The sequence below is a fragment of the Nicotiana tomentosiformis genome, chromosome 1 (assembly GCF_000390325.3).
Source record: "Nicotiana tomentosiformis chromosome 1, ASM39032v3, whole genome shotgun sequence".
Classification (NCBI taxonomy): Eukaryota; Viridiplantae; Streptophyta; class Magnoliopsida; order Solanales; family Solanaceae; genus Nicotiana; species Nicotiana tomentosiformis.
The window spans coordinates 136,816,553-136,831,906 of NC_090812.1; the positions used below are offsets into that span (position 1 = coordinate 136,816,553).

The following is a 15,354-nucleotide window of genomic DNA, read 5'->3' on the forward strand; positions in this document are numbered from 1 at the left end:
GCCCAACAAGTCCACATGTGCCATAATCAATGCCAATAATTGTCACCAAGACATAAATTCACAATCTTCCATTGCAGTGCACAAGGACAACTCAATAAGGAAATACGGATGGGTGTTCAACATATAAGCATGAAAGCTAGCTCAAATCAGTAACAATCTTACAAATGCCCAATTTTGTCAATTTAAGAAATACGATCCTAAAACATGATCTCTATCATGGAACGTAGACTCAAGTAATTATCCAAAGTGAGAAACACGTAGTACAAGAAGCTCTCAATCAAAACAAGGCAATAAAAGCAATCTCGAGTCAAATATGGTCATAAGGCACACATACATCCGTGTACACACGCATCACCTCGTGTACACGTCGTTTACACATAGCACATATAAGTAATTAAGTCAAATTCTAAGGTGTAATTCCCCCACACAAGGATAGAAAAGATACTTACCTCAATTAGGGCAAATCAACACATAAAATAACTTTTTCTCTAAAATTCACCTCTGCTCAGCTCAAATATAATTAAAAAAAATGTAATAATATCAAACAATGCAAGAGAAACCAATTTCTATTAATAACGTTAAGATCTTTACACATTTCCCATAAAAGTCAACAGAAGTCAACCCCGGTCTCGCCCAATCAAAACCCAAGTCTAAGGGTAGATCTTGACTGCCCATAACCCCACGAGTCCAAATTTGTATTTGGTTTTCATAGCTGAGTCCAATTCGACTCTCAAATCTCAAATTTTTATTTTTCAAAACATAGTAAAAAAATCCCCAAAGTTCCTTTAAAATCCCATGATTTTAATGTTAAAATCCATAAGAAATCAAGTTACAATATTGAAATTGAATCAAAACTACTTACCCAAAAATTCATTCCAAAAATCACCTCCAGCAACTCTAGTGCTCAAAATGTGATAAAATGAACCTATGTCCCGAAATCCCACCCTCTTGTTAAGCTACAGATGTCGCAAAAGCGACCTGGGGTTTGCAAACGCGACAACTGCATTGCAAATGCAATGTCTGCTAATCCCAGGGGATGTCGCAAATGCGACCCTGACTTCGCATTTGTGAAGTATGCCCCTTCAGCAAAAGCGATCACTTGATCGGAAATGTGGTCGCCCCTGCCCAGGTGCCCGATCACAAATGCGATCCAAAGTTTGCAAAAGCGAACACTCCAGCCCCCCAGCCCACCTCGAAAATGCGAAACAGGATCTCACATTTGCGAGACCTGTAGCATCAGCCCAGCACCAACAATACTGAACCTCACTCAAAACACTCCGCAACGCGTCTGAAACGCACTCGATCCCTCGGGGCTCCACACCAAACATCCACACAAGTCTAGAAATATCATACGAATTAGCTCGCAAGCTCAAAACACCATAATAACATCCGGAACTATAAATCGAACCCCAAAACGTATAGAATTAACAATGAAACTCAAGAATCACTAAAATCAAAACCAAGTGTCTGATTCCTACCAAACTAACTTGGAATGACACCAAACTTTACACACAAGTCACAAATGACAAAATGGACCTATTTCAAGTCCCAAAACCAAAATTCAAATCTGGTAGAATGATGAACAGAGATTGATATATGATATGCAAATGAAGAATTATGACTAAGTGCATAATTACAGTTAAGTCAGATAACCCAAAACAATAGAAATAGCCTCGTCAAGTCTCAATCAAACAACCACATACCCTAAATAAGATTTCTAACATGAATCATAGCTCAGTAAATCTATCAAGTAGGGAAAACACAAATAAAATGAGGTATGATAGCAACATAGTCCAAAAGTTGGCTCGGATCATGATTACCCCGGTGCACGCCCACACGCCCGTCACCTAGTATGTGCATCACCCCAGCACATTACAAATAACATGGTTCCAAGGAATACTTACCCTTAATTACAAGTTTAGAAATGTTACTTACGACAAAATGCGCAACTCAATACTCCAACAAGTCCTTGCCTTGCGAATCGGCCTCCGAGCGACTCGAATCTATCCAAAGCAACTTAATACAATCAATAATAGTCATAGGAAACAATCCCAAATGATAAAGCTAAAGTCTTGAATCAAATATGCAAAGTCAATCCATAACAACTCTGGGCCTACACCCCGGAACCCAACAAAATTCACAAATTCCGAACACCCATTAAATTACGAGTCTAACCGTTGTAATTTCATCCACTTCCATCCACAAATCGACCCCAGATCACCAAATCTCACTCTCCAACATAGTCTAAAATCCCCAATTTTCATTTCAAATTCACATAAACTAGGTATAACAATCAATGGGTAATCATTATATAATATCAAAAGTGATTAAACTTCACTTACCTATTCAATTGTATCAAAAACCATCTCAAAAATCACCCTTATCCAAGTTCAGAATCTTCCAAAATGAGAAAACACTCAAACCCTTCGAATATAAGAACCTACCAGTGAACTCGCACCTGCGCTCCAAATTTCTGGTTCTACGGGACTACTTTTGCTGTCCAAACTGTGCATCTGTGAACTTCACTTAAGTTTCGAGCAACAGCTTCTACGCATCCGCACTTGCAGAATAGTTCTGTATCTGCGGTTCTAGCCCTGCCATGCTTCTTCCGCTTTTGCGTACCCGCGTCTGCATCCACAAGCTCGCAGATATGGTAGATCCTTCGCACTTGTGACCTTCACCAGCATCAGTGAAGCCCGCATATGCGATCATGTGGCCGCTTTTTCGGTGTCGCACCTGTGACAAATCCCTCACAGGTGCGATTGCACCAGAACTCCCAAGCTTCAAAAATCCTTCAAGTCCCAAAATGATCCGCCAACCATCCGAATCTCTCCCGAGGGCCCCGGGACCCCATCTTAATACACCAACCAGTCCTAAATCACATTATGAACTTACTCAAAGCCTCAAATTACATCAAACAATATCGAAATTACGAATCACACCCCATTTCAAGCCTAATGAAACCAATGAACTTCCAACTTCTAAAACTAATGTTGAACCATAATAATCAACTCTGAATGATCTCAAATTTTACACATTAGTCCCATATAACACAATGGACCCATCCAAACTCCCTGAACCAAAATTCGAACCCGATATCAACAAAGACAACTCTCGATCAAACCTCTCAACCTTCCAAATCTTCAACTTTTCAACTTTCGCCAAAACACCGCAAACCAGCCGACGGAACTCCAAATTAACATCCGGACATATGCTTATGTCCAATATCACCATACAAAGCTAGTGGAACCATCAAAACCCTATTTCACAGTCGTCTACGCAAAAGTCAAACTCCGGTTAGACCTTTCAACTTAAGCCTTCAGCCTTGGGACTAAGTGTCCCAACTCGCTCTGAAATATCCCTGAAACCAAACCAACAATCCCGGAAAGTCACATAACCATAAATGAACATAGAGGAGGAAATAAATAGGAGAATGGGACTACAATAAAACCATAAATGAACATAGAGGAGGAAATAAATAGGAGAATGGGACTACAATACACAAAATGACCGATTCGGTCATTACACAAGTCTAAAACACATTAAGTAAATAACATTCACATGCAACCAAGTCTAAAAACAAAGTCGAAACCAATCAAATATAAATATTATATTACACATTCCAAATACTACTCCTGATCAGTTTCATTCTCCTCATTGTTAGATTCCTCCATTGTACGTTGATTGCTAAGCTTTTCCATGAATGTTCGCATCATACTTGTTGTTTTTGAACAGTGTTCCATTATTGCGATAATTCATTAATTTGTGTACGCATAGTCTCAATTTTTTCGAGTGAAGCAGAAGCACCACTAAATAATACGACTGGACGATTGGAGGATGGCTGTACTCCAAGTCCGTAGACTCTACCTCTATCTATTTTCATGAAAAATACAGGAAAATGATAAATATTATATAAAATTAATATTACTACAAAATTCTAATATTAAAATAAATATTACTACAAACTTCTATAACTCTAATTACTCCACCGGCTACATGTGTCTATATTGAAGTCATATCTTTGGGCAACGGTTGGGAATTCGGCTGAGTTTATTGCCATTCGTCAATCCTCTTTGATACCTTTCCTGAAATAAAAACAATAAACATTATATAAACAAACAAATTTTAACCTAAAAAAAATAGTATATAATTTAGCATCTTACATATGTCTCTGATGCATGCGGTTCAACCCGTGGTATGTCTATGATGCACTATAAACCGGAGCACCCTGAGTAATCTGATGTGTGGACTAAGCTGACCGACTACTCGAGCCTCCGCTAAATGGGTTCTAGCTGAAGAGTAAAATCCACTGAACCTTCCAGATCTTCGAGACCTTTTGGCCTCCTTAGACTCCCTTTCCTCGCCTAAAACACCCTTTATCTTCCTTGCAATCTCCACTACTTGTTGAAATGGAGCATCAGTTTGCAATTCTCGAGCCATGCATATTTTAATATCATAATCGAGCCCCTTAATAAATCTCCGGACCCACTCTCTGATTGTAAGAACCAAGATCGTTGCATTACGGGCTAACTCACTGAACCTGATAGCATATTCTGATACTGTCATAGTGCCCTGATGTAACCGTTCAAACACTACGCGCCACGCATCTCGGAGAGTCTAGGGAACAAACTCTTTCAAGAACATTTTTGAAAATTCAGCCCAAGTTGGCGGTGCTGCATCGGCTGGTCTACCTTCTTCATAGATTTTCCACCACCGATACGTTGCGCCTGACAGTTGAAATATAGTAAAGGCAACTCCGCTCACTTCCACAATACCCATGATGGAGAGAATATGGTGACAATTTTCTAAAAATCCTTGGGCATCCTCTGTAGCTGTGCCACTGAAAGTAGGTGGACTATACCTCTTAAACCTTTCGAGTCTCTTTTGTTCTTCTTCTGATGCCTCGGGCCTGACCTCAGGCCGAACCGGAATAACAGGTTGTACCGGTATTGCACCCGGAACCTGACCACCATGAATCTGCTGCTCTGGAGTTGTGATAGGAGTTTGAGATACTCCCCCAATCTTCCAAACATACTCAGGAACTTTGCTAAAGTCTCCTGAAGTCCGGGGGTAACAACAGGTGCTTCTCGTACCTGTCCCCCAACTGGAGCTACTAGTGGCTCCTCAACTGTTGTTCTGACAGGTGCTCTAGTCGTAGCACGTGCCCTTCCTCGTCCTCTACCTCAGCCTCTACCTCGGCCCCGGCCTCTTGCAGTCCTAGCAGTATGTGCGAATGTATGCTCAGCTAACCCAGTAGCACGTGTCCTCACCATCTGTGAGATAATGGAGATACAAAGGTTCAAATTCCAAATTCAACAAATTTCGCATAACAGGAAAGAAAGAAATGAAAATTTCCTAACAGTTCTGTAGCCTCTCGAAGATAAGTACAGACGTCTCTGTACCAATCCGCAAGACTCTACTAGACTCGTTCGTGACTCGTAGAACCTATGAACCTAGAGCTCTGATACCAACTTGTCACGACCCAAAATCCCACCACAGGCGTCGTGATGGCACCTAGTCTCTAAGACTAGGTAAGCCGATTTTAATTACCTTTTGAAGCCATTTTTGTTTTTGAAACTAACAACGGAAATAATTACAATATACAACATCCCAAGACTGGTAGTACTGAGTCACGAACTCTAACTGAATACATGGAATGATCATGAGGACCGAATATACAATACTATTTGATTACAAATTAACAGTACAATGAAATGAAAAGACTCCAAGGGACTGCGACGGCCAAGCAGCTCTACCTTGAATCCTTACGATCCCACTTTAACTCTACTCAAGTCCGATATCTCCAATTTCTGGCTCTGCATAAAAATGTGCAGAAGTGTAGTATGAGTACACCACGGTCGGTACCCCACTTTAACTCTACTCAAGTCCGATATCTCCAATTCCTGGCTCTGCACAAAAATGTGCAGAAGTGTAGTATGAGTACACCACGGTCGGTACCTAGTAAGTATCAAGACTAACCTCAATGGAGTAGAGATGAGGTACAGTCAAGACACGTACTAATCTAATAACCTGTACAATATAATATACAAAATAGTAGGAAACATATAGGAATAAGGGCAAGATAAAACAACCAGTGGTATGCACAGCAAGCAACAAGAATACCATAAATATCACTCAACAATTAATAAATACTTGTACGCCCAATTAATTCAAGTTTTTCAAATAAATATCCTTCACATATAATTCTTCCAAATAACTCTCTTTTAAATGTAGTTTTCTCAAATAATTATTTTTCAAATATAATTCTTTCAATAAATCTTTTCAAATATAATTTCCTCAAATAAATATCTTTCAAATACAATTCTTTCATATAATACTTTCTAAGTACAAATCCTTCCAAATAAATATTTTGAATATAATTCTTTCAATTAAAAAGTCACCATGTGACATCTCATTTCATAATCATAAAAATACGGGTCTCAGCCCATTTTCATATTTTTCGTAAACACGGGTCTCAGCCCATTTTCATATTTCCACGGCACCTCGTGCCCATAATTAAATCATCATATTTTTCCGTCACCTCGTACCCTCATTTCATATCACAACTGCACGGACAATTCACATGCCAATTATCATTATCATTTCATCACAGCACCGCGTGCCCACATTTCATATCACAACTGCACGGACAATTCACGTGCCAAATATCTTCATTATTTACTCATGGCACCTCGTGCCCACATTTTATTTTATAATTCGCCTGGAAATAGCCACAGGCTTTCAATTTCAACATAAATCAGATTGTTATCAATTTACCAACAAAATAAATTGCACAAGGTATAAAAGTAAACACAAGAAACTCACAACATTACATGAAAATTATCAACACCACAACCCCACATCATCACATATCTTCCCTGACAATAGCCACTCTTATCGCTCATATTGTTACACTTATCACTCCTATAGCCACCCTTATCGCTCCGCCCAAACAATACCAATAATCACTCTTATCGCTCCTATTGCCACCCTTATCGCTCTTATAGCCACCCTTATCGCTCCGCCCAGACAATATTCTAACAAACATAACAGTGAAATGTCACCCTTACAACCACATAATATCAACGGTGAAATGCCACCCTTATCTCCCCAAAATAACAACTCACACAACACAACAATTTACACAAGAAATTATCACAGCAGCATAATAAAATCAATTCATATCACAATTTGCCCAATGACCACAACCACATTCCAAAGATATAACAAAATCAATTAATTTCACAACAAATAGCCCAAGGCTCCACACAATGTATATAACACCCAAAAACAATCAATAAAGATAGAAATTACTCAACATAAAACAAAGTCTTCATTAAATTCAACTTTTCAATAATTATATAAACACCTCTTCTTAAGCTCATTTAATTAATTATTTGCAGAGGAAAATTCATATTGAAATTAATTTCCAAGAAATATTAAACCAACAATACTCACGAAATTTCATAAATATTTCAAGTAACAATCACATCAAATTATCATATAAAATCAAATTCAACAATAAGGATTTAGGCATGGCAAACAAATGATTTAATAATTTTCCATAATTTCCCAATTTACTACACAATAATGCCTAAGACTTAAATATTTATTCCAAAAGATCAACAAAAGTCAACGCGGGGCTCGCCCCTCAAAACCCGACATAATTTTCATGAAATTCGAACACCCATTCCAATACGAGTTCAACCATATCAATTTTATCGAATTCCAATAATAACTCGACCTCCAAATCTTAAATTTTTGTTTTTGGAAGATTTTATAAAAATCTTGATTTCTTCCATTTAAATCCGAATTAAATGATGAATATAATCAGGGATTCATGAAATATAAACACTTTAGGATATAGAACACTTACCCCAACCAAGCTTGTGAAAAATCCCTCAAGAATCGCCCAAATCAGAGCTCCAAAAATCCAAAAACAAAAATGGCAAAATGACCAATTTTAGGTCCTTAACATTCTGCTCGCGGGTCATAATACATATTGCGAAACTGTTCGAGATCTTAAGCCACTGAACGAGGCATTAATTCTTAAAACGATAAGTCGGGTCGTTACAGTATGTGTGTGTAACAATAATGTATTATCATTTGGACAACTAATACCGACCGAATTCGGACGGTATTTTTATAATTATATTAAAAGTAATTTATTATTATAAAAAAATAATTGACGCAGGGAGAGAAAAAATAAATTAGTATTTCCGACCGATATCGATCGGTATTTTTATAATTATATGATAAATAATTTATTATTATAAAAAAATAATTGACGCAGGGCGAGAAAAAATAAATTAGTATTTCCGACCGATATCGGTCGGTATTTTTATAATTATATGATAAATAATTTTTTATTATAAAAAAATAATTGACGTAGGGCGTGAAAAAATAAATTAAAAGTTCCGACCGACATTGGTCGGTATTCTATAATTATTTTAATTAACAATTCTTTTATAGATAGTATGCAAACTTGACTTGGTAGTGTCAGATAAAGCAAACTTTCTTTTTGTGGGATCACATTAACCGACCGATTGCGGTTGGTATTCTTATTTATAATTTTTTATTTGATTTTTTCCATCATTTTACTTTATTTCCGACCAATTTCGGTCGGTATTTCTTTCCGACCAATGTCGGTCAGTATGCTTTGGACGCTTTTTGAGAGTTTTTTATTAGTGTAAAATTAAAATTTTAATTTTTTTTATTACTTTTTATCGAATAATCAATGTATAAAGTCTAATTTCTTGTTGATTTTTTTCCAAATCACCAACTTGTAGCAAAGTAGATTTGCAGTCGTACCCTATATTTGTGCCACCTTTTAACATGTACCCCATTTTTAAAAATTATTGATTTGGTAGCCAGTTGACAAAAAATCCGTAATAATATGATAATTATACCCCTGATATTATTAGCATTAGCATGCTACTTTGGAGATGACCTCATTCGCATTAGCATATTGTAAAACAAGCCCTGATAAACGTAGCAGCATGCTAACGTTTGGAGATGACGTTATTTTACAATACCAGGAGTTATTCATTAGCACGTGAGATGGTGTAAAACTCCAGCCAATTACAGTAGCAGCTGAAATTGTTTTACATTGAAGCTAAAACTTCATGCTAATGCATGTTGAAGTTATTTATCCTGCAGTTAACAGTTTTGTTATGAGTTTTATCCAAAATTTCAGTCTAAATATGCTGAAGTTATTTAGTTTATTTGCTAAAACTTTAGACTAAACATGCTGAAGTTATTTAGTTCATTTGCTAAAATATCAGTTTAAACATGCTGAAGTTATTTAGTTCATTTGCGAAAATTTCAGACTAAACATGCTTAAGTTTTTATCTTGCAATATGTAATTTTCTAATGAGTTTTTGCTAATGCATGCTGAAGTTATTTAGTTCATTTGCTAAAATTTCAGACTAAACATGCTTAAGTTATTTAGTTCATTTGCTAAAATTTCAGACTAAACATGCTTAAGTTATTTAGTTCGTTTGTTAAAATTTCAGACTAAACATGCTTAAGTTATTTAGTTCATTTGCTAAAACTTCAGACTAAACATGCTGAAATTATTTAGTTCATTTGCGAAAACTTCAGACTAAATATGCTTAAGTTTTTGTCTTGCAATATGTAATTTTCTAATGAGTTTTTGCTAATGCATGCTGAAGTTATTTAGTTCATGTGCTAAAATTTCAGACTAAATATGCTTAAGTTATTTAGTTCATTTGCTAAAACTTCAGACTTATCATGCTTAAGTTATTTAATTCATTTGCTAAAATTTCAGACTAAACATGCTTAATTTATTTAGTTCATTTGCTAAAACTTCATGCCAAAACATGCTGAAGTGTTGTCTTGAGTCTACAGTTTTGTCAATAGTCCTGAAGGGCAAAATCATCTTTTTAAAACACTTTTAACCAAAAAATGGGTACGGATGCAAACGGAAAAATAAAACAGGTATAAGTTAAAAGGGGGCGACCAAATAGGGCGCCCCATGCAATTTTTACGTTAGGTAACATGTCACGTGATGTCCCACTTTACTAGAACGTCAATGCCACATGAGATGGTTTCCACCTCGATAGCTCTAACGAAAGAGGTGTATATTTGAACTACTTGAATAATATCAGGGATATATTGTTACTGAAAGTATAATAGAGGGTAAGATTGATATTTCTCATAATAAAAAAGGGACAAATTTAACCCTTTCCCCAGTATTAAATTCAATTAAAGTCAAATATTTTAAATATAAATCCATGCAATGTATCCATTGAAATTTTATAAAAGTATTTTGTGATGAAGTCGTATTTTAAGTAAAAAGTAAATTGACAAGAATCCATTTTGATATATTGCTGATTCAGTTAAAAAACAAGAAAAATAACATTTTATGGCGTAATTATATTAGAGGAGTTTTATTGTAATATACTTCATCTGTTTTAATTTATGCGAGTTTATTTGATTGATCACCGAGTTTAAGAAAGAAACGAAGACTTTTAAAATTTTTGAGCCCAAACAAGCCATAATATTTATGTGGCTATAATTCTTTTGAAACTTGTGGTATTAAATATGTCATAACATTTATGTGGTTATAAAAGATTCTCGTTGAGGGCGAATTAAAAATTTAGATTATGGGTATCAAAAGGGCTAGTTAGGCTGATTTTGGACAAGTTAGAATGGGCTGAGTCAATAATGACCAGCCCAAAAGTTACTTGAGCTGAGATGAGTTGGGTCAAGAAAAGTTAAATTTGGGTCATAGCCAAACCCGCTCAACTCTTATCAAGCTTTAAGTAATGTGTGTTGTTTTCTTATGAATTGTTTAATTATCAAATAATATAATTTTTCTTTTGTTATAGTCATAAATAACATATCAAACCAAAATAAAAAATTTAAGATATTTTAGCAAAGTAATTCATGCATCAATTTGGGCTAAAATCTGTCCAACTTTAGATGGACTGAGATACACTGGGTCAAGATGGACTGAGATCAACAAATAGGCAGGTCAACGATCGGCCAACTTTAGGTGTGTTGGGTGGATCAAATGGGTTAGGGCTCAAATTGCCACAGTTTAAATTAAGTTCTTTCCTTATTTAGAGAGTTGTCATTTTTTTAATACAGAGTAAAAAGTAAATAAGTTCACTTAAACTAGAACAGAGAAGTATTAGGTAGACAAATGAACCTGATGTAGTTAACGGGCCTTTGGTAGCTCCTTCTGAGTCGTATATTTTTGCGCTGGAGAACACTCATGAACCACAAAATCTGATGTTCAAAGTTGTTCGTTAGAGAACCGAAATCCTGTATAAACTCTTCGGTCCAGTAAAAATGAGACGGAAAATCCTCTTTCGAGGTGCTAAAGCTCTTATTAGTCAGAAATCACCATTCAGAAAGGTGCAATCCATAGTGCATCCTCGAGAATAAAGGATGGTTAATGGAAGTATAATGAAATTGCCCGAAGACTTAGTGTTCTATATACTATTAAGATGTCCGGTGAAATCTCTCATGCGATTCAAAGGCATATCTAAAGCTTGGTACAATTTCATACAATCCGCCACTTTTATAAATCTTCATCTCAACCGCATAACAACCATAGAAGACGAATTCATTCTGTTCAAGTACTCCATCAAAGAAGAACCAGAAGAATTTAAAAATGTATTGTCTTTTCTTTCTGGTCATAATGATGCTCTTAACCCTCTTTTTCCAGATATAGACGTGTCATATATGACCTCCAATTGTAGTTGTACTTTTTTCCCACTCATCGGTCCTTGTAATGGTTTGATTGCTTTGACAGATTCCATTACCATCATCTTAATTAATCCGGCTACTAGAAATTTCAGATTGCTCCCACCTAGCCCTTTTGGTTGTCCCAAAGGTTTCCATCGTTCTGTTGAAGAGCTTGGGCTTGGGTTTGACTCGATTGCGAATGACTATAAGGTTGTTAGGCTTTCTGAAGTGTTTTGGGATCCTCCTAATGATTATCCTGGTCCTAAAGAGAGTAAAGTTGATATGTGTGATTTGAGCATTGATTCTTGGAGAGAACTGGATTATGAACAGTTGCCATTGATTTATTGGGTGCCTTGTGCTGAGACATTTTACAAGGAAGCGGTTCATTGGTTTGCAACTATAGATTTGTCTATGGTGATTCTTTGTTTTGACGTGTGCACTGAGACTTTTCGTAATATGAAAATGCCCCATACTTTTATTTTTGACAACGAGCAATATTGTGGCCTTGTAATCTTAAGTGAGTCTCTAACATTGATTTGTTACCCGAACCCAATATCTATTGATCAAATACAAGAACTAACGCACATTTGGGTGATGAAGGAGTACGGTGTAAGCGAGTCTTGGATTTTGAAAGACACAATTAGGCCTCCTCCTATTGAATCTCCGTTAGATGTTTGGAAGAATAATTTATTGCTGTTTCAAAGCAAAAGCGGACTTTTGATTTCCTATAATCTTAATTCCGATGAAGTAAAGGAACTCAAATTAAATGGTTTTCCTGGAAGTTTGAGTGTCAAAGTTTACAAGGAATCCTTAACTTCAATCCCAAGAGGGTTAAAATTATAGAGACGGTTTATTGTTTCAAATTTGATGAATTAGCACCTAAATTTTGACAACTTTTTTTCCCGAAGATTTTAATTATATTGTTGTAAAAGGTGGCTTGTTCACTAAATTATGCTAGTTATGACAAAGGCTTGCCATGTCGTATTATTAGAATTTTTCATATTATTTATTTTCACTCGCATCGATAATTCTGTATCCAGTTTAAATTGCTAAATTTACAGCATATTATCAATCTCTTATTTTTTGTAAGTAGATAGGTATCGATTAACAGATATATTATTTTCAATATCGATACCATATTTTGTAGGATCACGTTATTGTATAAAATATTTCAATTGGAAAGTATGTAAACAAAGTTAACACCACAACCTTAGTAGATGTTCATGCACTTGTAACATCGGTTTTTGGGATATTTATATACGGTCAAAACCGGTTAGTCCTTCGTACGAACTGGTCGAAATAATAATGCTTTGGATCGAAGAGCGTCTTCATAATATCAGGTTGAGGTCCGAAGTCAGGTCATCAAGCTTCGAGCCCTAGGGACCGATCAATGTCGAGCTCGTTATCATTATCGAGCTCGATTCCAAATCGAACTATGATGCGAAGTGGAGTTATCCAGCTTATGAGGCAGAGATCGACCAACACTGACCCCGAATCAATACAAGACTACGAGTCAGAATCGAGCTCGAGTCAAGATCGAGAGCTCGACTCGATATCAAGCTCGAGAAATAACGAGCTCATAGACAAGAGCCGTTGCAACCGCACTAGAGGAGAGAATCATGGCAGGAATTATGGAAAAACTGATTTATCATGGGTCTCCCACTATGTATTTTTAATTATATCTAAAGTAGGATCCCTCTACTATAAAGGGGATGGTTATTATTTCTGTAAGGGCAAGTTCACATACATTGTAACTGAGATATCATACACTCCCATATTGAAGAATTATCCCTTTTTAGCTTCATAGATTGATTCATCTTGCTTAATCCATAAATCATCTTCTTTCCAATTTTGCTTATTTTTTATTTTCTACAGTCAACACTCGATATCTCTATTCATTCTTATGATTTGTGACAAGTTATACCATATACCCTTAGAACTACGTAAAAATTTAACTCTATCCATTATTTGATACGAATCTGCAAAAACACACCATTTTATGCTTATTTTCGGAAGTGCCTTTGATTTCGGATTAGCAACGACGAGCTCTCTAAATTAAATGGTATTACCTATCGACAACGAAGCTGGCCTTCAAGGTGAGAACAACAACTTGATGCCCAGGGTCGGAATGCCGCTCGTCGACGCAGTTGGAGATCGAGTCGAAGTGCCATTAGACGTTAATTTGCATGTGGCCATTGAGGCGAACCTACATTTTGAACCTGAAAATAACATTCATGGTGGCACTCGATCTGCAGCTCGAAAAACCCATAATGTTGAGCAAAACAGAATCAGCTTGCATATGATTTTCGAAATGTTGCAAGCTCAACAGATAGCGATAGCTCAGTTGCAGAGTCAAACTCAGGTACCGAGCAGGCCGGAGCCCAGTCCGCCCTGAGAAGTCACCCACAGAACGGAACCAGCTATAATAAAGTCAAATGAGCAACAATCGGGGACTAATCCCGAAATTGCTAAGATGTTCGAAGAACTGACCAAACGAATAGAATCAGGAGAAAGGAGGATCGAGGCAAACGATAAAAAGGTGGAGACATATAACTCCAGGATTGATCAGATCCCGGGGTCACCACCGATATTGAAGAGCTTAGATTCCAAAAAATTCGTACAAAATCCTTTCCCCCCCAAGCGCGGCTCCTAAACCGATCCCAAAGAAATTTTGCATGCCCGAGATTCCTAAATATAACGGAACTACCGACCCCAACGAACATGTCACCTCTTACACGTGTGCCATCAAAGGGAACTACCTAGAGGACGATGAAATCGAATCCGTATTATTGAAGAAATTCGGTAAAACCCTGTCAAAGGGAGCAATGATATGGTATCATAATTTACCATCTAATTATATCGATTCATTTGCTATGCTTGCAGATTCCTTCGTAAAAGCAAACGCCGGGGCCATAAAAGTCGAGACCAGGAAGTCGGAACTGTTCAAGGTAAGACAAAAGGATAACGAGATGCTAAGGGAGTTCGTATCTCGTTTTCCAATGGAACGAATGGATCTGCAACCAGTCACAGACTGTTGGGCTGTTCAGGCTTCACTCAAGGGTTGAACGAATGAAGTTCGACGGCTTCACGACGGTTGAAGCATAACCTGATCGAGTACCCAGCTATTACTTGGGCCGACGTGCACAATCGGTACCGGTCGAAAGTTGAAGACGATCAATTGGGTTTTGAACCCGCTGCTAGAAGTGATGTCAATCCGATAAGGGACCGATACCGACTATATAGTGGAAACCACAAGATCAATCAATCAAGACGTAACCCTGGACAAGGCAATAAAAGGAGTGATCGAGGTCAAGGGTCTTGGGGGATGGTGAACAGAAATGGGTTTGACGGGCCTACCAGACCTAAGGAAGTACCACGGTTATCGGAGTATAATTTTAGCATCGATGCATCCGCCATCATGTCGGCTATCGGACGCATCAAATATACTAAATGGCCTCGACCCATGCAGACCGATCCTCCCCAGAGGAACCCCAATCAAATGTGCGAATATCATGGCACTCATGGCCACAGAATGGAAGATTGCAGGCAACTAAGAAAGGAGGTAGTCCGGTTATTCAATAAGGGGCACCTTCGAGAATTTTTAAGCGACAGGGCCAAAAACCATTTCAAAAACAG

General features: G+C 37.1%; 1 protein-coding gene across 1 annotated transcript; it reads left to right on the plus strand.

Moving 5' to 3' along the window:
• The first annotated feature begins 11,257 nt into the window (after positions 1–11,257).
• Positions 11,258–12,723, plus strand: LOC104116669 (F-box protein CPR1-like). Its single transcript, XM_009627573.4, has one exon. It carries the CDS (start codon positions 11,419–11,421, stop codon positions 12,559–12,561), a length of 1,143 nt encoding a protein of 380 aa, XP_009625868.1. The 5' UTR covers positions 11,258–11,418; the 3' UTR covers positions 12,562–12,723.
• The last annotated feature ends 2,631 nt before the right edge of the window (positions 12,724–15,354 follow it).

Coding starts and splice junctions, on each gene's coding strand:
- LOC104116669 (XM_009627573.4), top strand. CDS start 11,419: ATGGTTAATGGAAGTATAATGAAATTGCCCGAAGACTTAGTGTTCTAT.